Source organism: Dermacentor andersoni, chromosome 3 (assembly GCF_023375885.2).
Source record: "Dermacentor andersoni chromosome 3, qqDerAnde1_hic_scaffold, whole genome shotgun sequence".
Classification (NCBI taxonomy): Eukaryota; Metazoa; Arthropoda; class Arachnida; order Ixodida; family Ixodidae; genus Dermacentor; species Dermacentor andersoni.
In genome coordinates, this window is record NC_092816.1 from 29,749,963 (window position 1) to 29,774,983 (window position 25,021).

The 25,021-nt window shown below is 49.1% G+C and overlaps 1 protein-coding gene across 2 annotated transcripts in view; it reads left to right on the forward strand.

Annotated features, from left to right (window-relative positions):
* The window catches only part of LOC126518214 (cholinesterase-like), a 49,261-nt gene extending 25,320 nt beyond the window's left edge, over nt 1-23,941 (forward strand). The window contains exons 1-4 of one of the 2 annotated variants that reach the window (XM_050168059.3): nt 10,622-11,260; nt 12,464-12,764; nt 18,922-20,051; nt 23,221-23,941. In XM_050168059.3, coding sequence (XP_050024016.3) covers nt 10,716-11,260; nt 12,464-12,764; nt 18,922-20,051; nt 23,221-23,353 — 2,109 coding nt within the window. In that variant the 5' untranslated portion in view covers nt 10,622-10,715 and the 3' untranslated portion in view covers nt 23,354-23,941. Of the gene's footprint in view, nt 1-10,621; nt 11,261-12,463; nt 12,765-18,921; nt 20,052-23,220 lie in introns of those variants that run through there. The other variant, XM_055065126.2, reaches the window with a different exon arrangement.
* The last annotated feature ends 1,080 nt before the right edge of the window (nt 23,942-25,021 follow it).

The following is a 25,021-nucleotide window of genomic DNA, read 5'->3' on the forward strand; positions in this document are numbered from 1 at the left end:
GCCTTAATCAACTGTTCGTAATTACCTGTACCTTAATTAACACCGGAGATCATGGGTGTGACTCCCGCCAAAGGCTAAGAGTTCAACTCCGATCAAGGGTTGTGGGTTCGAGGGCCTTAATTAGCTATATCAATTAAGTTTGCCTTAATTAGCACAAAAGGTGCAGGATTAGACTCCCAATCATTTTGTGCCATTGAATTTTGGTGCAGTAACGCCAGACGGCCAGTTTTTCGATCCATGAGCCATTTAAAGCATTCGCCCTAACAAAGCTGCTCTTATGTCGTGATTTCTGCTTCGGAACCAAGCTGATTCACCCTTAAGGGGTGCTGTCGTGGTGTTCAGAGTCTACTTAAGTGGCTGCTCGCCGAATAAAGGAGTTCTTCGCCTCAGTACCCTCCCGTGTGGGAGTACTTGCTTCAGGCCGCCGTGCCGGCGTGGCGTTCATGGCGGCCACGCCGAAACAACAGCCACCGCAAGGGGATTGTGCGCTTACCGTGTCATGTTTATCTCCTCGTCTTCGTCCTCAAGGAATACTGGCCTCATCATGCGGATGGGCAGATTTTTGCCGACCAATTCACTTAGCGGCGTTGCAACAGTGCTCGGAAGGTTGCTCTGCGTACTCGCCATGCGCGCAGCCAATTCAAGCAGCTGTTCGTTTCGAGAGTTTCGCGTTGAGAGCGAAGTGGTGCGGCGCGGAGACGAAGCTAAACGCTGCGGCGATTTAGGAGAAGGAATCGCAGAGATTGATTTCTTGGGAGATGGAATCGGTGAGTAATAGGACTTGGGAGACGGGATCGGCGACTTCGGGGACTTCGGAGACGGGACAGAGGCCCTCGGCGTCATTATAGGCGAGGCTGGTGTCGCTGGCGATCTCGGAGATGAAGCTGAGGACGTCCCGGACTGGGGAGATGCAACGGGGAATGTCCCTGACTTGGGAGATGGAACCAATGGCGCTGGTGACTTGCTTGACTTCGCCGAGGGCGCTCGCGATTGTTTTCGATGTCGCTGCTGCGCGAAGTTCGGCATGGTTCGCTGCGTTCCTTCAGTCGGTATTGCAAAAGTTGTGAAAACAAGCTGCAGTAGATGCTCCAGCACTGCTGCGCTCTTTCTTCGCCTTCTTCTTCTATTCCTCGGTACCTTCGAACGGAACGTGCTGCTCTAGTTTTCTTCACTTTTTGTCACATCATATAGAAACCACCTTATGCGCGACGAATGAGTGCTTCCTCGCCTGTGTGCGAGAAAATATTTTGCTGGCGACATCTTTTCTTCTGTGTGCATATGTATAAACATTGTTAAACGCTTTGTTAGTTGATCTCACTTATCACTAAGCGTCTTTTGCCACTATGTGTCGCTTCTGCGTCTGCGCAGCACCTGACACCTCAACTTGACGTCTGTATTGGGCCCGACTGCTTCACCTCTCCGAATTCTGCTTTGATGTGTCAACTTTTCTCGCCAATGGAATTAAAGGTGACGTTAGCTGGTGAAGTGAAATCCGCTCTAGGAAGTGCTTTTCGCAGCTAATTTGAGAAGCGAGTTAGCATTTTCACCAGAGACGAGAACAGTCGAGAGGGGTTGGTCATTATTTGTCACACAAATTTATTTTATTGCCAAGCTTTCTTTGCATCTTCCATCCAATTTGCAAGAGTCGGGTGTGGGCTGCTGTCTTGCACGATGAGCCACGAAGGGTGAGGGCTTGAACTGTCCTCATTGTCCATGTGGTGAGGGTGGTTCGCAGGGAGTCCTACTTCAATCCAGTGTAGTGAAGAAGACCGTGCAACTACTTTGAGGAACAGTTCGTGCAGGACGAATTCTGGCCGTGTGTAATGTGTACAGCACACTACGGTTTCTGCAGGGCGTGTCAGCACTGTTGCACCACTATAAGTTTATTTTGACTGAGATATTTAACGGTGAAAACATGTCCAACTTCGTCGTGTGGTCTATACTAGCAAATAGTTGCCAAAGAAAAACAATGTCCTCACATATACACTAAAGAATTCCTGAAGGGCGCGGGATGCGCATTCTTAAGGTCCGGCGTTATGGCACCAAAATTCATGGTACCGTGCACCATGGTGCCACGAACAAAGTTCATGGGTTCAAGTACCTTAATTAAATCTGCATTAATTAAGATGTCTGCGCTGCAGACATCTTAAGGCACTCGAACACACGACGTTTGGTGGGAGCCGAAACCACGAACTTTGGTGTTATTTAAGGCGAAGTTAATTAAGGCAAGTTAATTAAGATATAATTATTTGCATCACTCGAACGCATGGGGCAGGACCTTTGTTGGGAGTCGTACCCTAGACGTGTTGTGGTAATTAAGGCCAAGTTAATTAAGGCACGTGTAATTAAAAATAAGTAACTAGAGCTCTCGTACCCACGACCTTTCGTGTTAATTAAAGTACACTTAAATATTATAGGGTTAATTAAGACCCTCGACACAGCGATATCTTGTAGGGTACGAACCCTCTACCTTTGGTGGAAGTGGGACGCACATCCTTTGGTGTAAGTTAAGACAAAGTTAATAAACACATGGTTAGGATATAATAATTGAGGCACCCGGACCAGCGACGTTTGGTAGGAGTCCAACTCATCCGGCGTTAAAAAAATTACTGGCTCTCATGAAATCGAGAGCAAGCATGAAATGGCTACCGGCAAAGCAGACTGGTTGGAGATGATACAAGCCAGAATATTAAAATGGGTGTAGTGCCTGTTCGCAACGGCACACCGCACCACACCACACTGCACCACGCCATACTTTGCACTGGTGCACATGGACGCTACCCAGCTAGAAGAAGAAAACCGACTGAAGGCGGCACGACAGGCAGCGAGAGACGCCAGGGAGACAGAGTAGAGTAGTTAGCTGGTTGAGTCGGTATATCTGCAGCGCGCACTTCAAACACGGACAAAGCGCACAACAAGCGCAAAGCGCACTGCCCAGCTAGAAGAACAAAAGCGCCTGAAGGAGGCCCCACGCACCGTGGCGCCATCTCTCGAGAACACGCAAAACCCATACCGCGAAACTCACGGGCCGCTGGCGTTCAAAAAGCACAGGCAACTCTGTCTCAGCGCCAAAGGATGACAATGAAATGTATGGTGCCCTGTATGTGCATTTGGAATGTCGCTATTGGAAATGTCAAATAAAAACTTCAGCGTAGCAGGAGTTACAGCTTGATTGACATTGTGAACAAACATTACGAAAAACTCGTAAGCAATATTTTAAAAGTTTTTTTGGCAGTAACTAGCGTATGTAACGTGGCCCTGTACAAAGTGTTGCGGGCCAGAGACATCATTTTCTCAAGTTTTGACTGGTTTCCCGAATGATCTCGTTTTGTTCTCGCAACAATGACCGGATGTTCTCGACTCGGCCGTGTGTGCCAGTTGATCTACGGGGTTTTGTTTGGCTCAGTGGAACCCAGAGACGGAACCGGTGGCGGCGCACCCTCGAGTGCTCGCGCTGCCCCACGGATGGCCTTGGTGCTCTCCATGGTTGTATGCCTTGACCTCTTTTGCGTCAAGACAGTCCGAGGGTCAGTCAAGCTTGAGCCCTGTAAGACCGACATGGCTGTTTGCGTGTTGAGTGCAGTTCCTCAGTTGTGCTGCACCACAACAACCCCCTTGTCCGGGAAGGACCGTTGGCCCGAACCAATTTTCCCCACCCAGTCAGCCCGGGTTGAGGGGGAGCACCGGGATCACTGTATCGAATGATGTTGCGTTGATGAGTACATGTAAGCTCTGGAACGCGGCGCCCCCCGGGTGCCAAGTCCTCTTCCCATCTTACGACAACGGATGTTCTCCTTTGAGTGCCCGGATAACAGCTCTGGCTTTTGGCTCAAGGTCACTTGAAGGTCGCTGACAACGGGTGCTACAAGCATTTCATGCTTAATACCGTCCTGAGTTATGTCACCAAAATTTATGGGAGTCGAACCCACGATCTTTGATGTTAGTACGGGCGAAGTTAATTAAGGTACAGTTGATTAAGATAGAGTGATTAAGGCACTCGTGCGCACGATCTTTGGTGGGAGTGGAACCCTCTAGCTTAGTAAGTAACGACGCATTCGAACGAGAATGTCAAGTAATATAATAAATGTCCCGTGAGCACGGAGGCTTTCGCCTTCATCCTCTTTAGCCTATGCTAAAGTGACTGTTAACTTTTATTTATCATGCGAGTTCCTTTGGGTTTTATTCTTACGACGTGTGCCTAAAATAAAAATGCTCTTTTGACGTTCTCCTTCTTATTACGTATTGTGCCTCTTCTTGGTGCTTTCACTGTGAGGCTGCCTGTGTCCGCAATCGCTTTATAGAATCAGCGTTATGCGTCCATAGCCACTTTGTAAGTGCTTCCGAATTTACATGTTTGCGCAAAGGACTAAAGCTTACTACCCAAAAAAGAAAGAGCCTGCACGCGTACCGGCCCTGCCGTTTCCTTAGAGCCACAACAAGGCGCCACGTGAGCGTGGTGGAAGGCCTGTGTTTGAGCTACCGTTGTCGTTTCACTTGCTCATGGGAAAATAAGCTAGTGGCATCAATCAACGAACAACAACGACAAGAAACATCCGGCGTGCTTTTTCTCGCAGGCGACTTAGTTCGCGTACTTTGCATATTCTTGATCGTTTTCCGGCCTATACGAAAAAGCGGTATGGATGCTGTAGCTCCTTTCAACCTTCCTGACAGCCAATTCTACAACTTCAGGTAGAGTCGCGTTTCGTAGCTTTGCGTAATTCGTTCCATTCTGCCAAGCAGGTTGCGGGAGAGTGTGGTATTTACGTCGTTCCAAGTCATAGGCACCTCTTAGGCTTCCTCTTGGCTTCCTACTGAGAAAGTGCGAACCACTCACCTGTATATGTTTCGCCGCTTTAGTAGAGATCAGTGGTGTGAACCTCTGTGCTTCACGACAGCGGCTTCGAGATGCCCGCGCAGCACGCACTGTGTATCCTTCTCTTGGTATCTATGAGAGGCACCTTATTACACCTAGTATGCGCAAATCGCGTGCAACACAGATATGGATGTCAAAGGCTTCTAAATCAATCCACATGTGACCAAGAAAGCGACCGACTTGGCCGGCCCTCGACGCTTGGTCGTCGTCGGCGACTTCAGTGTCCTCTACGTGCATCGGCAACTCCGTCACCCAGGACTCGACTACCGACCTCGCCTTCGTCAGGAACGTCGAGGACGTGTGCTGGTAGAACCTCGCTATGGAGTTTGGCAGCGTCCACTTCAGTTTCTATGCCAACTTCAAGGTAGCTTGGAGTAAGGTCAGGGAATCCACGTTCGTCGATTTGGAACATTTTCACAAGATTCGGGAAGAACCCGAGAGAGCCAGGCCACCCGCCAGCCTCGAAAAATGGTGCGAAGGCATCCGCAACGACGCTTCCGCGGCCACCAAGAAAATGGAAACCGATCTCGACGTCGAGCAAATGGACAGAAGACTCGCCCACCTGATCGAGTCCAAAAACACCTTGCTCCGCCGATGGAAGGGTCAAAGACTCAATCGCAGACTCCGAAAGATCCCGGTGCTCGACAAGGTCATTGATGACCACTGCAAAGCGCTATGCTATGCCAGCAGCAGTGGGACGAACTCTGCGAATCCATCGACCCACAGGTGCGTAACGGAAAGTCCTGGGGTATGCTGAAGCACCTTCTCGACGAAAGTGGCTCCAAGTCAAATCAGAAGCATACGTTGGCCCGGGCCCTGCACGAAGCCACCATGTCTCACACGGTCGATGAACTCGTCTCAAAACTCATACAGAAGTACCTGCCCGTCCGGCGGGACGGGTATCCGACGACCCAACTCCCGGACTACAGAGGCCCTCCTCGCCCCGAGTTGGACGAAGACTTCTCCGTTGCCGAGGTCAGACAGGCCATCTTCGCGCTCAACCGTAAGTCTGCGCCGGGCCCGGACGGAGTCACCAACAGAATGTTGAGGAACCTCGACGGCCTTTCGATAGTCTTTCTGGCCGACTAGATCGACGAGTCCTGGAAAAGCGGCATTGTTAGAGCGTACCTCCTATTTAATTATCTGGATGAAACTTGCAAGGACTGGAGTTTATTCGAACGGACAAGCCTGGGGCTGTCCGTTTCCCTCCCGTAAAGCCCATCTATTGACAGCAGACGGGAATTGCGCGATATATACAACTTCATTGTGAACTAAGTGATAATGACAAGTAGAGGAAACTCGGCGTAATGTTAGAGTACTTTTAAAGGATAATTGTCATTTAATTTGTTTCGGAATAGTTTTGATAAAACGAGAGTTACGGCTGATTTCTGTAACCATACTCCCTCCGTAAACGGCCATGTATTGACAGTGGACGAGACTTCTATGACGTTTACAACTTCACTGTGAACTAAATAATTATGACAAGTATATGAAACCCGGCTTAATGATAGAGTCATCTTAGCGGCCAATTTCACTAGAACGTTTTCAAGATACCTAAATTATATTGAGAGCTACAGAGCATTCGCGAGAAACTGCAGACGAAAATTTTTTCGTGTCGACGCTACGCGTAGACCGACGGACATCGACCACCGCCCGGAGGGTAGCTATACCCAGCTTCGCTGTAAAAAGTGGGGATGCTAGCTTTGATCCCGTTCCTGAATGGAATGCTTTTGTTTGTTTTCCCGAATTTTGAACTTTCATTGGACTGCGTAGCATGTGCGCATTTGTTTCTTATGTGTGTCCGATTGTAATATAACAATTTTTGAATGATTCTACTCGTAATTCCATGCAATAAAAAAAAAAGAAGTAGGATTGGGGCCTAATGGTAACACCACCCGGCTACTGTGATCAACGGCAGAAGTTCGATTCCCTCATTGTTAACACATTATTTTACTTTTATTTAAACTGAGGCGAGAGAGGAGCGTAATTATACGTGCCTATACGGCAAAGGGCCGAGATTGACGCAAATAATTTCCGGAGTCCTCCACTACGGGCGTGCGTCATAATCACAAAGTGGTTTTGGCACGTAAAACTCCATAATTTTTTTTTAATTTCGACCACCTGGGGTTCTTTAACGTGCACCTAAATCTAAGTACACGGGTGTATTCGCATTTCGCCCCCATCGAAATGCGGCCGCCGTGGTCGGCATTCAGTCCCGCGAAAGAATTATTCGCATTAAAATTTCATGTGTGTGGTCCTACGCGCTAACAGCGAAACTCTGTAATAACGCAGATGAAGCAAGTGAATTACTTGATTGCCGTTGAATATGGGTTGTGGGCCTACGAGGGGGAACACACTTGAGAATTCTTACTTCGCTCTTCCGGAATCATATGATGGTTTCTCAATGTAGGTTTGATAGGTATAGCCGCAAACTTCAATACAATAGGCTATATGCGACTGAAAACTATAGAAATATATACTTCATACTGAGCTCATATTAAAGCATTGCCGTGCGACTGAAATAACAAAGCAAGACTAAGATTTGTACGTACGTTCTTTAAATTAGGCGTCCTGTTGAACGCTGCGCCAAGTGTTACTTGTCGATACAAAATTGGTTCTACTATTTCTACTTCGTTAGCACCTATGAACAATGACCGGGTCGAGGGAGGGCTTGTATGGCGCACTGAAAATTAGGTACTTATCCTTAGCAGCGTTTGATGAAAGCTTCTTTAATTGTAAACACTTGCTGACACTCAGCATTTCATCATTCATAATTTCTTGTGCCGTATATAAGGATGGAAAAGTTGCTAGTGTATCAATGTCGTGCACACGTAAAATACGTAACAAAATCGAGCATTAAAGACACACTTCGGTTTGTCATTTACGTACAATGTGAACAGAATAAGTTCCATCACAGAGCCTTGAGGCACTACCTCGAAAATAGTTACAAGACTTTAGCTACGATTATTAAACACACTTTTGAACAATTTAAATGAAAGGCTTCATTATTCCATAGAGTTCCAGATTCTGAGATAATATAGTAAAGTCGATCACGTTGGTTCCTTTATTTACATCTAGAATACGGCAATGGCGTAACTGTTCGTAAAGGCTCCAGTTATTATGTCAGAGAGTGACATTACTGCTGAAGTCGTTGATTTAGACTTTAAAAGTCTATACTGATGTAGTGCCAAGATGTCATATTTCTAGAAAAACTTTTCTTTCTCAAAGAGAGTGTGATACTAGTGAGAACAGGTATTGTTCTGTAATTGCTCAAGTCATCTTCACTTCCGCCTTTGTGTACGGGGACTACTTTGGCGATATTAAGAATATCCGCGTATGCACCGTTATGAAATGCTTTTATTTAACAGTGATGCCAGAGTAGCAGCTAGGAAATCTGTGTTGTTTTTGAAAACATATGCTATTATACCATCAAGGATAGTAGCTTTCCCAGTTTCTAAAAGCTTTGTTGTCAATGTAACTTCTTGAATAGTAATATCAATAAAATGAACTGTGCACTCACGTCACATATAACTTGCGTGGTTAACACAAAGTTGCGTGCAATGAAATTCCAAAAGCAATACGCAACTTCGCAGCTTCCAAGTCACAGACACAGGCACACGAAATACATTGCGAGCACAACCGTTTGACGCGCTCCGTAAGTCGAGTCAAAAATCTCTTACGTAAGGCGGGCAAAACTGTAGTTCACTGCTATACTCGTAGCCTCACAGCATGGTGTCTTCTTAGTCTATAGGCTTGTAGCTGCCCCCAGTAACTCTGTCGCGTGGTTCCGGAGCGATGTTACGTTCACTAGTCTTCACTGCGACAGAGAGGTAAGGCGCATCCAGTAAGTGGCCCTGGTAACGCTGTGGTAAGGTGTTATTCGCGTCCATTCTTAATAAGAAGGCTACTATCTCCCTGATCATTTCCGGAAAGATCAACCACGCGATGACCGCAGCCACCGCGAGGCCCACCAGAGAGAGCAACAGGACGCGCGTGCATGTCAAGGTATAGGGCGAAGTGATGTTCTTGCTCGTTCCTTTGGACGAGCTTGTGCTGGTTCCGGATGCCATCGACCAGGACTTGATTGCTGCGGCTGCGTTTTGAAGACAACCGCCATCGATAGTCAGGCTCTTTCCAGAGCTCTGACTCTTGTCGGGCGCGTCCTTTGGCAGCAATGGCGGCTTGTTCTGAGCATTGCTATCACTGCTTTTGTCGGATCCCCTCTCGCTGGTCTTGCTCGAGGTTGCTCTGTCATTTTGCTGCGTGCCGTTGGGAACATTTTTTTCGGGGTCCGTCTGGTCGTGTTGTGTCTTGGCACCGCTTGCGCTGCTCTTGTCGGGGGCTTTGCCGCTGTCCTTGGTGTCTGACAGCCGTCGCTTTTCACCGTCAGTTCGAGGAGCGGTTCCTTGAATGGGCTTAGCACTCAACCTGCCAAATTTCTTCGCAAGCGCCTTCTTTTTCAACACTGCGATGACTTTGGCACGATTTACTGATTTCTTATCAGCAGGTATCGCCGACTTACCGGCTGCCTTGCACACCGGTTGAGCGATTCTTTCTTTGGGAATTGGCGCGGCCGCTTTGGCTGAGGAGCTCACAGAACCTCTTTTGGTACTGCTGCTTGTAGGTTGCGGCTGTTCCTTTTCCGAGGGCTTCAGGGAGGGCTTGCTCGGGGACTCGGCGCCAACGACGTTATTAGGAGCTTTTGCCGACGAAGGTGCCGGTGTCTTGTCAGGTAACTTTGCGGTCGCACAGTCGGAAGGTCCTTTCGAACTTTTGTCCAGTGACTGTCTGCCATATTGAGCTGCTTTATCGGAATTAGGCGGCGCGCTCTTGCCCTTGGCAGCGCTTTTGTTCTTAGAATCGGCGCTGGACGTGGACGTCTTGATAGCATCTTTGAGCTTGCTGATCAACGATGATGGTCTGGTAAGTGTGAAAACTTGAGTCATACTGCTCGTCTTTTTCTCCTCGTTGCGCGCGAGCAAGCAGATATCGTTTGGGCACGGCTTGCCTTTCTCGTGAACACAGGCGTTTGGCTGGGGATCCATCTGGAAATGTACGTAGCCGTCTTCCGCGTCGTCTCGGACGTCCCGGTTGGGTGGCTTTCCCGGTACTGCGCTCGGTAGAGGTGCACCTCGCGCCCTGGACTTCCTTTCCCGGGCTTGCCCAATGTCCTTGCTGAGAATTGGAATACGCTTCAGTGGTATGGAAAAGCGGGGCGCCGCTCTTGTTTGGGGCCTCGTACTTGATGAAGTCGAGGATCTGCGGACGACGAACTGAGGCTCACGCCGACCGACGTCCTCGCTGTCATCTTTCGGCGCCTTGTGGGCCCCCGGCTGGGACGACCAGTACATGACAGCGTGAATTATTCTTAATCCTTTCTTCATCTTCTTTACATCACGAAAATATGCGGGATGCGAGATCGGCCTAAAAAAAACGTGAATATAAAGTCATTTTACGCCTAAATTGATGGAATGGTTTCAATAGAAGAAAAGAAACGAAAATAGGAAAGAGATGTTAGCTTAATGAAAGAATTTATTGATGTCACAATAGCGAGAGGCCTGACCGAACGCATTCCAGTGACGTTCATAGTAATCGGCAACCGTTAGACATGCATGACCATCATCACTGTCAACAATATCTTTTTGCCAACGCTGTTAGATACAGAGTATGTCTAAGAACGCTGTTATCCCATATCGCTCGTTTTTGCCGCCATCATTACGAAGAAGGCAAAGAAGAGTGAGCCAAAGAGTAAAGAAGAAGAGAAGGTCGGCTCGCACGGACGCTCTTTCTGCCGCTCGCAAGCCGAACTCGTCTCAATCGTCGATCTGACCTCTCAGAGGTGATGGAACGCACGGCCCGGAAGCGATCCACAAGCGAGAGGAAAAAGCAGAAGTCGTCCCATCAACGGAAGTCGTCTCAGGCACGGGGGCCGTCACAGATTGTCTCGTCACCGGCTTCGCCGAAGCCGATCCCGCAAGTAAGCATGGTGTCTCCCTTCGCCGCCGCTTCGATTATACCCGAACCGAAGCAGCAAACGGGCGTGGCGTCTTCCTTGGATATCGCATCGCCAAGTTCGAAGCCGAGGAAAAAGTTGAGCATGCTGCCTTCCTGGCATATTGCTTCGTCGATACTTAAGGCGAAGCAAAAACTCTACGCGATGTCTCCGTTCAGTATCGCCTCGCCGATGTCCACCCGGACGATCGAGACGGACCGCGATGCCCCAACGACCAGTGCAACACTGCCTCATTTGCCGGAGGAAACAGGCAAGAAGGACGCCTTCGGAGAGTGGTACGAAGCGGCGCACAGGGGCACCGTTACCCGCACGATCGATACCAGCAATCGGATGCAGCACTCGGAGAAATCTATCGGATCTATCGGCGTCAAACGGTAAATACTGAGATGTCAGCTGTTCGCAATCTGCTAGCGCCTCCTGTAGGATACGGTTTTTGTGTTGTGTGCGCCAGCAAGTCTTGGTTTAGTCTGGGACACACGTAGGCTAGCAGGCTGTTGGATAACGTTCGTGACTGCTGCTCGAGGCTACTGTGCGCCCGCCTCTGTGGCCACCATAAGCCGCAACCTTCAAAACAAACCTAAAGTTGTTTTTTTATATACTGCGCCTGGGGCCTTGTGCCTTCGTACGAAGTCTACAAGAGGCACTATATGCGCAGTAGTGACGCATATTCTTGAAACGTGTCAGTGCGATGGAATCCAGTGCACACGAATGGATTTAGAAAATAAGCAATAGAAACGGCATCGCAGTACTGTCCAATAGTGCTGTTTCACTCCCTTTGCCCACCTTTGAACGAACATTGCATTCTTCCATTGTGAAACACACGGCTCTCGTTCAGGAAGGGGTTAAAGTTTTGATGCTCTATACGTGATGCCACCGGGCCAGAGAGGCCAAGCAAGAGGCACACTGAAGAGCACGCAGCAAGAAATGTTTCAGAAGACCTGTAAACCAGAGCTAGCTGTGTCCCTTCTCTTGGCCAAAGAACGGGGTATGCGACAAGAGTAAACACAAGCTTGTAGGGGCAACTATAACAAGTGGTTAACATTCAGGTACGAGCCAATGTCTAAGCGCAAGAAGGATAACAAATGAAATGGTTCATTAGAAAATACCGCCTCTGAGTTACGGCTTAAAAAGCTCTTACTTCGTAAGTGCAGCCCGCGATGAGCCATCGCAACGGCTATGACCTCGTCATCACGGCGATTGCAGACTCAAGTTGCATGTACTCGAATGGCGACCGGCGAGAAAATGCCCATACGAAAGACCAATTTTGTGCTTGAGTGTCCTGATTTGTCGAGCTTTTTGTTCGTAAGAGCTGCTTCCCAACCGTCCACCTTCGTTGTGGTATTAGGTCCAACGTCATGTCTTGCCGGTAAGGCGTACTTAGGATGCTTAAACGCATTGACAACGAGGACAAGTAAGTGACGCTTGCCGTCGTTGTCAATGCACGTAAACAATTCTAGGTATGTCTTACGAGCAAGGCCGAACCATGCGCTTGACTAGCGGGGGCCTAATCTTATGATAATTTCTAGCGCAGGTCTTTGATACGGACACTGATATCCTGCCTGCTTCTTTCTTCGCAGCGGACTTGCTCTGGGGATCGGTACCTGCTTCACCCTACTGCTGTTCCTGTTGCTCGTCGGAGTCGCCTACTTGTATCCCGCTGACGACAATCCGGCACGCAACGCCACGTCCGCCAGGGCCTGTGGCACGGTGCGACTCCACCAACTCGAAGTGCTGACAGCGAGTGGCCTGGTAACCGGTCGGCCAGCCACCGTAGTCGACGCAGCCGACAACAACAGCGTGCACGGCGTGCTGCGACATTTCTTCGGCGTCCCGTACGGCGAGCCTCCCACCGGACCTCATCGATTTGGCATGCCCAAGGTACTGCCCCTTCTCTCTCAAGGCTGTGCCACGAAGGGCTGCCCGCAATATCGGCGTCGGCCAGAGATCAACAGAGACAGGCGTACGCATTCTGCTTGGACATACTGTGTGACGATGCTCACACTACTCTATTGCTTTTATTTTCTTTGATTTTCTCTATAACGTGAAAACAAGAAAATAAAAATCAAAGAAACTAGACGCATTAGCCTTCCAGTATGCGGCAATCGTCTTGGTACCCTGTGGCCAAACCGGATGTTCGCGCCACTATATATATATGACCGACGGCGCCAGTTGTACGCCTTCACTTATGCTGCTGCCATGCTCTCGAGCGTGCCTTTAATATCTCAACTCTGCAACTAAACAGACGCGGACAGAGACCCAATAAAATGAAGCATGACGCAGTTAAACAATGGCGGAGAGTGTTTTGCTTAGCAGTGTTACGCAGCGCTTTATGAGAACGAGGCTTTCGTAATACTAAAGCAAATTTTTCTCTCAGTTTACTTCCCGCCTACCTATATCTACTGTCCCTGACGTAGTCAGACTACAAGTATCGATGGCATGCTCTCATTTTCCGGTTAGCCCAATAAATGCACCGATGGCAAATCAGTTCTACAGAAGCCCGCAAGGTTGTGTGGAAGGTTCACGAAAACGAAAATTGTCATGCACCTGATTATAGCGTGGAACTACATTTATTGTTCAGAATAATGGCTAGCCGTTGTTGCTAGTTGTTGGTGCGAAGACATACTCAGCAAGCAGCGCAAATAAGGGGACTGTTACGACTTTGCACCGGTGCCACCACTATTACGACTTTGAGGTGGTCCCGTAGCGCTCGTCACCCGTTTCGTGACAGAGCGTTGGTAGCGAAGACTCCGAGTCAGGCGTCGGTGAGAATAACAAAAGGGACTTTATACACTATATACAGGTCATTATACAGGACATGAAGGGATCGGCACTGGGGCCGAGAGCTCACAGCAAACGCGACTGTTCCCGCACGGCGACGTCCGGCGAAAACGCGTGACACATTTCACTCCAGTCGAGAGCGGCACTGGCTCCCGGTGGGTCGGCGGATCCGGTTTTCCAGGCGGCGCGCCGCGGCTTATAAGCCCCGAGAAACCATTGTCACTCAAACGGCCCAATACAAAGTGAGCACTCGACGGTCGTCCGAGAGGTCCAACCAGCGACCGCGCTGGCCACCCCGTTCAAAGTTGGCGGGCGCGTTGACCTCCAGGCAAGGGGAGGTACGGCGCCGGGCTGTCTGGCACTTGGCGGCACGTTTGAACATGTTGCTCGCCGATGCTTCTCCGCAGGACACTGCTGCCTGACGGCTCAGCATCTTGACTTGTCAAGGGAGAATTAGGGCGCTGTGCCTTTCGGCGCAGCCCCGGGTTTGTCCAAAGGGCGCTCGCAGGATAAATTCTGCATCTTGTGGATTCGGAATTCGGGCTGGTGGTAATGGCACAACAGGACGCAAAACAGGGGCACACTGTGATGTTATTGGGTGCAGGATCACTCCAGAAAGAGGCAGAAGCAGCACGCCGAAGCACAAACACACATCAGACTTTTATTGACGCACATAACACATAGAAAACGGCACACACGCGCGACAGTTCCCCTAATTACCTCCTAGACGACATGCAGCTATATATATGTATCGGTAAATTGTAATCTGCCTACAGTTCAGGCGGAAGCGCGTGTCACCGTGTCGGAGACCTCGTGGAACCGAAGTCGGCCAGCGGTTTCGGACAGCAGTGTCGGCCAGCAAAGTTGGACAGCCGTGTCGGACAGCCGGGTCGGACAGCAGGTTCGGACTGCCTCACGGGGCTCAGGTGGCCCTGCGCAACAGTCGATATACTGGAGCCTCCGCGTGCCCGGTTTCCCTCCGGCGAGGTTTGCGCTCGGGAGCCCACGGCCTCAGTCACCGGGTTACGTCCCCAGTTGCCGGGGTAGCCCTGTGGCCGCTCACCCGAACACTCGATCACCCCGGTTCAGGACGGCCAGCCCACCTAGACCAGTTGTCCAGCGGAAGAGCGGGACTAGGTGGCCTCTGAGCCGGCGACAGCGTTGACTCGGGTGTGGCGTAGTGGCGCGGGCGGCGATAGCTCCTATGGGCCGTTCGCCCAACGAGGAAGCTCTTTGCCCTCGAACGCCGAACCTCGCGCACAGCTCATGCCACGGCAGTTTTCAGCTGTATGTCCCTTCTGTCACACAACTTGCACTTTAGCATATACTTAGGTGGGTTACGACAGTCAGGGGCCAAATGCCCGAACCGGTGACAGAGGATGCACATGAGTTGCTGTTTCCTGGTAGCTTCAATGTTTTTCCCACTGGAATCCTTTGTGTTATCGGTACCTTTTCCTTGGTTTGTCCAGTTCTGCGCTTCAAGAAAGCGATCCGTCAAGTTAGCAAGTTCGTCAAGGGATTTGCACTCTCGCTCCTTCAAGAAAATGACTAGCTTTGGTTCACAACAGCGCAGAAACTGTTCAGAGATCATGTGATCTCGTAGACATTCATGCATTTTAGTCACGTTAGCCATCTCAATCCAATGATCAAAATAGGTTGAAATTCTTGCTGCTAACTGTATTCCAGTTTCGCCCTCTACTTCTCGTGCTTTCCTAAACTTCTCTTGGTAGCATTGAGCCGTGAATTGGAACCTCTGTAGTAAAGCTTTCTTTACCTCCGGGTAATCTCGTGAATCGGTGGCAGTCATCCGACCGATCACAGTTAAAGCTTCCCCAGTCAGACACATGCTCACAGCGAGAGCCCATTTTTCTTGTGGCCAGTCCTGCCCTGTTGCTACGCGCTCAAATCACTGTAGATAGGCGTGCAAGTGATCGTGTTTCTCGTCGAACAAAGGAAGTAACTTCTGTGGATTGAGGGATGACGAGGAAGTGCTGGGCGCTGTCAAAATTTCAGAAGCCGCTGCCGGCATATTCCGAGCTCCTTACTGAAGCTGCAGCTTTAGCTGTTAGATCTCACGCTGCCGCTCGTCAGCTAAGCGCGCTAATTCAGCAGCTTCCTTGATTGGCTCTCACTCCGCAGCTCTCTCGTCCCTTTGTTTTGCCCAGCGAGGAAGCTCTTTGCCCTCGGACGCCGAACCTCGCGCACTGCTCACGCCACGGGCACACTCTGTCCCGTCACGCCTTTCGAGGCGCCACTGTCGACGCTCCCAAATCGGTGTCGATGATGATGATGATGATGATGATGATGATGAGGGCCCTCTCCGCACATACCCGCTAAAGGGTATTTGCCAAGAGTCACACCGACTCTTCGCCACCGCACGGCGCACTGCCTTCACATGTTTATTTTTCCTACTTCCGCGTACCATATTATTACACACACGACACAGGCGCCCGAGTGCCCCTTTTCTCTGTCCCGTTATTTGCGCTGCTTGCTAAAGTACAATTCTCGCTTTCATAAACCTTCCTCAACCTTGTGGGCTTCCGTAGGACTAATTTGTCATATTCCAGACTTGTACGCATCAAATTACATGTAGTTAAGTAATTGTAATTAATTATATTTTTCAGTAATTTTCTAAATTAACAGTTACGTTGCTTACTCGGTAACGCTCATTACAACTCATTCCTTTTTTTTTTTTTGCAGGGGCCAATTACCTGTAACCAGTTAATACTTGACGAGACAAGCTCTAACAAACGATGCAGCTTTGAGAACCTGAATTAGAAGAAAAACTACAGTAGAACGCCGAGATCGTGCCATGCCGCAGCCTCGCAAATGCGAATGTTCGGATAGGGAAACCCGGAAGCTCAGTATTTGCTTCGTCATCTTAACGCTCACACTGATTTCATTGTATTCCATTTATTTCTCCATATTGGCCTGAAGGCATAAGGGGGGTCATAAAAACATGTAACCTTCAATTATTTGAACAAGAATGCAAAAAATACGCCACAAATACAGTCAGTGAAGTAAAACTACAAATGAGAATAGATTGAATATCCAATGGGTAAACAGTAAAAAATAAAATCAGATCAGGTCAATATTTATTGAGATGTGTTGGTGTCACAGTGGTCGTCTGAGGCTGTGTAGTGGAATCTTAGTTTTGCGTGGAATTCTTTACGTTTGGTGTATGCCACTGTGTGTTCTGGGAGGGAATTCCACAACACTATGGCATTAGGAATGAAAGATGAGTTTAGAAGATACCGTGCGGCCGTTTACACACGATATTGTCTTGGTATGGCTGAGTCAAGAGGACGCTCTAGATTGTGGTTTTAGCAGCACGTAGTGTGATTTCGGATGGTCGAAGAAAGAGCGGAGCAGGCAAAGGCCAGATAGGACACGGCGTGACGCGAGCGATGACAGACCAAGTGATTGCTTGAGTGACGAAACACCGACGTAAGACGAGGGAAAACACAGGGAATGCGGGAGATGGAACTTCAAGACGATGAGGAAAACGTGAACAGGGTTAAAGCAGGAGCCTGGCTCCTGCTTTCACCTTGTTCACGTTTTGCTCATCGACGTAAGACGAGTAATTTGAGGTGATGAAGCGAGCGGAACGGTTATGAATTGATTCCAAATACGCGGTTAGATATGCTTGTGAGGGATGCAAAATGGACTATGCATATTGTAGTTTTGGACGGACGAACGTTAGGTATGGCAGTTTTTTAACCTCTGCTGAAGCAGTGCTCAAATTTCGACGTAAGTAGCCCAGTTCTCGTGAAGCATTGGAACAAATTTCTATGTAGCTTATCCATAATAGCGATGATGTCATATGTATTCTGAGGTATTTGTATGCTGATGTGGCTTCAGTAGAGATATTATTCATCATGTAGATTTTGGTAATTAGGGTGTGTGCGAGTAAATGTCGTTAATTTGTACTTTGTGAGATTTAACAGCACATTCCATTTTTTGTTGCGCCAGCCGTCAATGATATGTAGGCCAAATTGCAATTTCAAGGAGTCGTCATAGGAGTTAAGTCGATTGTAAATGACACAGTCATCAGCAAATAGCCATAGTTTTAAAGTAACGTTAGCCTGTAAATGACACATTCATCAGCAAGTAGCCATAGTTTTGTAGTAATGTTAGCCGGTAGGTTTTTAATATATATATAAATATATATATATATATATATATATATATATATATATATATATATATATATATATATATATATATAACCTAGCGGCCTGGGGTACTCCTGAAGCAACGTCGGCTAGTGGCGAGCGATTGTTATTTGCTGAAGGGAATTGCTTGCGCCCATTGAGAAAGTGATCGATCCATGTTGGCTGACGATTTGAAGAGGTGTTGGCATGTCTCCATAGCGAAGGCATCTTGGCACTTTATAGCCAGGAAATAGCACATGGACGATGTTCTTCAGCTTTTCACTGACCCATGCGGAAGCATCTTCACTTAAGTTCCCGCAACAACCAAGCGCTACACATCACAGAGATCCTAGACGCTGAGCAACCACAATATTCCGCGCAGGACCCGTACGCGCGCAACAACAGCGCGCTGCAACAGCGTTCTACACCCCAGCGTACACCTTGGGCGAAACAGCTGACAAAGCTCCCTGTATTTCCCTCATTTTTCTCCTTGAGCAAGTCGTCAGTGTCGCTGCTGATGTCTTCACAAAAAAAACAAGAAAAGGGATGAAGACGAACAAATCCTTTTTAAAGCAATTTTTAGTGCAGTTAAACAATGTATGAAGCGCTGCAAAGGACACAATTTAAGTGCCCGGCCAGCTGGTTCTGTTTACTGTATATATTCCATGTTAATAAATGCCAGGAGGAAAGTAACGTAGAAGGAATCTGTTAGTATTGTGTAATTACTCAATCACTTTCGTGGGGCAGTCATTGGTAAGTGTGGTGAACTACATTTTGGAATGAATTAATTGTAATTGCAATAGGTTACTTTCTGTAGCTTTCACAAGTCTGCCGCATTCAGCGTCTTTATTCTTTAAGTTGTCAATAAATTCGCCCCTGCTTTACGGTCTGATAGCCTCTATAGTTTGCTCAGTTGATAGGGCGACCACCCCAGTGAGGCGTTTGTCCCCGGGTTTGACACCCCTCGAACCAGGGCCAATTTTTGTTCAACTGCAAAGCTTTCTTTCTGAGAAACCTGTATTATGTTTCCATTATGGCTTTGTGCTACAATAGCGTGGATGGCAATCTTTCCTTTCATGAATGACTGTTTCTCATTGCCCAAGGCGGTCAGCTACTTCAATCCGAACGGTACTTGGGACGCTGATGCCCACGGGCCGCGCTGCCCGCAGAGCGGCCCCCTGCTGGCGTCCTCCGACGAGGACTGCCTGCGCCTCTCCATCTGGGCCCCGTATGTGTGCAACGACAGCGATCCGCTGAAAACCGTGGTCGTTGCGGTCGCTGGCGACTGGATGCAGACGGGAGACGTGCGCGACCACGAGCGCTTCTGGCAGCGGCTGGCCCTGCACGGCGACTTTATCGTAGCCGTGATCAACCACCGGCAAGGCGTGCTCGGATTTTTTGCGGGCGTCGGCGACAGAAGCGCCCCGGGCAACGTGGCCATCTACGACACGCACCTCGCCGTCGTGTGGATGCACAACAACGCTGCCGTCTTCCATGGCGACGGAAACGCGATGGTGGCGCTGGGTCGCGGCAGCGGAGGCTTCATGTTCTCCTCGCTGCTCTTCACCAACAGCGACCGCTACCTCAAGCGACTCATCCTGCATGGTCTGTCGGTGACATCGCTGTTTCCTCGGAACGAGGAGACCGCACCCTCCCTTCTGGGCGCCGCCATGAACTGCCCCAAGGATCTCAGGCTCTCGGAAATTGCCGCGTGCCTCAGAGGGAAGGACTTCAGGAATATCGTGTCCGCTGCACAGACGCTGCTTCCTCTGCGGTTCGTCCCTTCCAGGTACAGGGCTCCGCTGTCGAACGAACTCTATTCAGCAGAAGGTCCCAAGCCCCAGGGTGACCTCAAGGGAATCGACATCATCTGCGGAACCAGCATGTCCGAGGGTGAAACGCTTTTCGACGACTACGTCGCCCCCGGCATGAACATATCGGGCACGATGAACGTAGATGAAGCGTTTCACGGCTGCCTGGCGTTCTTTTCCGAGACGTACCACCTGGAGTACAGGAACCTGCCAGAGGCGCTCAAGACATTCCTGAAGCAGCCGCATCTGCGTGGCTTTCGCGAAATTATCCGAGATATCGCCATGACCTGTCCGATGCGCTCGGTCGCCGAAGCAGCTGCAGCAAGTGGCGCCACGGTGCATCATTATGTGTCCACGGGGGCCCAGCAGTTCTTCGAACCCGTGCTTACGTTGGACGACATTGTGCTCTTTGCGACAACTGGGTAAGTCACCTACTTTCTCTCATAACAACTTATGGGCTGCATGCACGCGTGTATTTCCAGTGTTTGTGAGCCTATAGAAACTTAAGCAGTCCTCACGTTCCTCTCATACGCAAAAAACGTCCGGTGGGATCACACATCTGGCACCAAAAGCCGGTAAACAATTCTTTAATAGCTGGTGTAAAAAACGAGTGGTATTCATGATGTCAGCCAGGCACGTACCCAAGGGGGGGCCCGGCCCCCCCCCCTCCGAATTTAAGCGGCATAACCCCCCCCCCCCCCTATCCGCCCAAGGCACCACTCCTCACACACATTCCTAAAGCTTTGACAAATCAATCTACTCGGCGGTTAACACTTTGCTGCCTTTTACAGCGAAAGCAGTCCATGACTATGCTCCGTAGTTGTTTTTCGGCGTCCGTTAACAGAAAAAATCATGATGTGGGCCGATCCTGCTGATAATGCAAAAAGGGTCCAAGATCAATGGCACATACCCCTGTGGACTCAGGAACCTATAACGCGCCCTTCGGAATCTTCGGGATGGGCCCACATATGGTGAGTTCTTAATGCCTGCTTCACCTCCACCGCGGGTGGGCCCGGCATTGCACTACCTTCGGGATGGATCCACCTGTGGGGAGCGCTTAACGCCTGCTTCGCTCCCGCCGCGGGTGGGCCCGGTATTGCAATATTTTCGGGGTCGGCCTACGTATGGGGAGTTTTTAATGCCTGCTTTACCTGTACCGAGGGTCGGCCCCGCATTGCACTACCTTCGGGATGGATCCACGTGAGGAGAGCGCTTAACGCCTGCTTCACCCCCACCGCGGGTGGGCCCGGTATTTGAATATCTTCGGTATCGGCCTACGTATGGGGAGTTCTTAATGCCTGATTCACCTCCACCGCGGGTCGGCCAGGCATTGCACTTCGACATGGACCCACGTGTGGGGAGCGCTTAACGCCTGCTTCACCCCCACCGCGGGTGGGCCCGGTATTGCAATATTTTCGAGATCGGCCTACGTATGGGGAGTTTTTAATGCCTGCTTCACCTCCACCGCGGGTCGGCCAGGCATTGCACTACCTTCGGGATGGAACCGCATGTGGGAAGCGCTTAACGCCTGCTTCACCCCCGCCGCGCGTGGCCCCGGTATTGCAATAACTTCGGGATCGGCCTACGTATGGGGAGTTCTTAATGCCTGCTTTACCTGTACTGCGGGTCGGCCCCGCATTGCACTACGTTCGGGATGGATCCACGTGAGGAGAGCGCTTAACGCCTGCTTCACCCCCACCGCGGGTGGGCCCGGTATTTGAATATCTTCAGTATCGGCCTACGTATGGGGAGTTCTTAATGCCTGATTCACCTCCACCGCGGGTCGGCCCGGCATTGTACGACCTTCGGTATGGACCCCCATATGCGGGGTGCTTAACGCCTGCTTCGCTCCGCCGCGGGTCGAGCCGATATTACACTATATTCAGGCCGACCGGCAGCGGATGTGAAACACTTTGCTTTTCGTTTGAGAGCTTTGACCGTCGTCAGCTTTCGCTGCCATTCCATCTTCACGGAGTGGAATAGTTGTCAATTTTTTCACTCCTTTTGGAGGGCGGTAGTTATCGGCGTCTCCTGAGGTGTGGAGGCCAGTTTTGTCATCGATTCGGTGCCTGCACGATGAACTCAAGATGAATTCAGTTGTCACCATCTATTGCACCATCTATTTAATGTTTTAATTACAATATTTTTATTTATTTATAATGTCCAACACAATTCTTATGTCACCATCGATTCAACGATCACGCGCATCCCTGTTGCTTCGTTAGTTCAATATTCTTTGTTTATACTAATCCAGGGGCCAGGAAAGGGATTCGGTTCAGAGTCAGCTGGTCTGTAAGCTCGTGGAACGAGTTGTGGCCGGAGAAAACGCCAGTTGCGTTTAACTTTTCCTTTTGCTTCATTATTTCCTCGAGTGACACCTCGCCGCGACGCTGGCGGATCCTCGGAACCATATATCCACGATATGGGTTAGATAAGGTGGAAAATAAGATATTGAGAAAAAGCGTTCATTATCAGACCCTGCAATAACCCTTAAACCCATAAGCAATATGACTGTCACCCGTTACCCCGTGTGGTTTTTCTCTTTTTGTACAGCACGATTCGGGCGAAATTGGCAACTGGAAACAAGAGTCGCAAGGAGATGAGAAATTAAGCGATCTACTAAGCGAGAAAGCCAAGGCAACAGCCAAACAGGGAGGAAAAGCGAAAATTGTTTGTGAAAATATTTATGGATCAGCATCTTCTGACTTAAAAAGGAAGTAGAGAAAACGCCGCCGGAACTGGAGAATTATACCGTGTGTATTGAATTGCGCTTCTACAGTTATCAATCGAGCCACTTGACGTAGCCACTTCCCTGCTGTGCTAAAGGCGGGGGGGGGGGGGGGGGGGGGAGGGTTATAACCTTCCGCGGTGGGCGCAGTACGTCTAGAACCCCAGCGTCCTGCGCTCTACGCGGTTGTACGGGACTGGTGACCACGCATCGTTACACAACTTCCCGAATAACGACACGAGTCGGTTTTGCTACTTGGTAGAGGAGTAAACTAGGGATGCAAAAGAACTGTGATTGTTGCGCAAATATACATTTATCTGAAGTTCTTCCAGGGCTAATTCAAAAAGCGTTACTAGAAATCTTTATTTTGCACTCTCGCTTGTTAACTTGTTCATGGCAAGGTTCTTTCCGCGCACCTTTCATTCCGGAGTCCATTTGATGTGGTTCTTTGTTTGCCAAGTAAAGAAGAAGTGTATCTCACAGGCGTACCTGTAAGATACACATTATTTCAGTTCTCTTTTGCGGCTTTACGCGTCTTTATGGCAAATGGTGGGCATTATTCACATTTGTACTAGTAAAAGTACCCTCCACCTCATTTGCATAGAAAAGCTACCTTGAATTCCCCCCCCCCCCCCCTTCCCGAAAAAAAATCCTGCGTACGTGCCTGTCGTCAGCCCTTGCTGCTGGTAGCCATGGTTCGGTAAAAGCACGGTGTTTGAGATTGAATGTCATTGCACTGAAAGAGCCTTTGCTGCTGGAATGTAAAGTGGACACCACCCATTTCAGTGTCTCTATAATACAGCCACTCTTGATAACTCTGTTCCTTTATTCATGACGGTTCTGGCTTTCTTTTCTTGGCTCAGGAAAGTCACTGACACGTGGACGCCGTTCAACGACCGGGAGGTCACCCTCGTAGTCAATGGCAGCTTCCGCACGAAGGAAGAGCACTGGATGACAAATACGTGCAAAGTGTACTACACTTTTTTCAGTAGCTAAAGAGATCACAACCGTCGTTGAAGACAGGTGCCTCGTACCTACTTCGCTTGTTGTTCTGCGTGCATTTCTGCTGTCTCTAGGGCGCCCGAAAAACTTCTGTGGCTGTTCTTTTGCAGTGAGATTACCTGTTTCAATGGGTGGGACTTGGTTGAACCTCTTTTCGACTGGACCGCTACTACTTTCACTGTGCTTGAAGATGACGTTGCTTGAGCCCTCCATTAACAAGAACGCCGAAATGGCCATGTTGATGTTAGGATCGCAGTAGAACTGAACGTTGTTGGACTGTTCAATTTCTTTCAGGGCCGCTGTTTTCCCAAAGTGCCTGCGATGCATCCGTCGCTATTTATCTGCTTCGTGTTATCTCTCTTCTTATCTCGCGGGAGCACAGATGCAGTAGGATTTTGGCTCATATGGCTGCAACGAGCGCTGTCGAAGCTCTTGATCGTGCTCACCCGTGTTTTGCAGGATATACTCGCCGCTAACCTGCGCATTAAGCGCATGAGCGTAACGTTTGTGCGTTGCTAAATATATATGCGTCCTGCGTGCAGAATTATATTGTTTGGGTGCAATAAAATATGTTAAGCCAAAGTGTTGTGTTTCGAAACACAACATGAACTACCTATAGACTGACGACATTTTTAACTATGCGATAATTTCTGCATAACGATAAGAGCCTAATAACTAATAAGCATATTGTCATCGCGTTCAGCCTTATTCGCAACGTCTGCTTTTTTTTTTGCTAGCTTGCCTGCTTGGTTGCTTTTCATATCTTCTATATTTTAATACTGATTTACCATACCCCCTCAATCGATACTCTATACAGGGAACCCTGACAAATAAACTAATTGTGTAAAGATGTTTGATCACTAGATAGCACACGATTACACCTAGTAATACCCACGCTGTTTCGCACTGGCGTCAACATTGGAGAACATTCGCAATGGTGCCCGATCACTGTTGTCGTTTGCGTATTTTGTTTTCTTGCCGTCGCTGCTGTCGTGCATGTCATAGTTTTCATTCTGTGTTGTTACCTTCACTTAACTCATTTTATACTTTCATTTTATAATTTTCTCGTAAGTTACTTAGTCTCCCTATTACATGCAGCCTGTAATCAAGGTACCTTATCAGGTCATTGCCGACCATCTTCCAACTGTCAGGGCGGAAAGGCGGCCTATCGCATTGTTGCAGCTTGCGTACACATAGTCGGGACACCCATTTTATGAAACAGACTGAACAAGAAAATCACGAAACCAGCGATCGTCCACTCTACTGATGAGTCTCTGTGTGCGTGTTTTTCTAAAATGTTCGTTGTCGTTTCCAACACAAGCTTTCGGCTATGCCGGCACTCCGACACCATAGATAACTTATAGACCGCACAGATGCCCTCCTCTTTAGCGATATCCAACAGGCTCGTAGAGACAAAAATGAGTACATCGCGTCACACTCGGTAGGGTTCGTCCACTTTCGGAACACTGTCTTCTGTATGTTGTTGTTGCGCCAATGAAACACTGATTACACCGAAAATTACACATGCACTTCATTCATCGTGGTGCAGAGAGCCCTTGGAGATCCATTTGAAAGTCTGATGCAACGACGCTCTTTCTCCCGTGAAATTGCTTTTGTACAAAGGGAATTATTTCGTGCGAGACTGGACGCCCTCGTTCCACG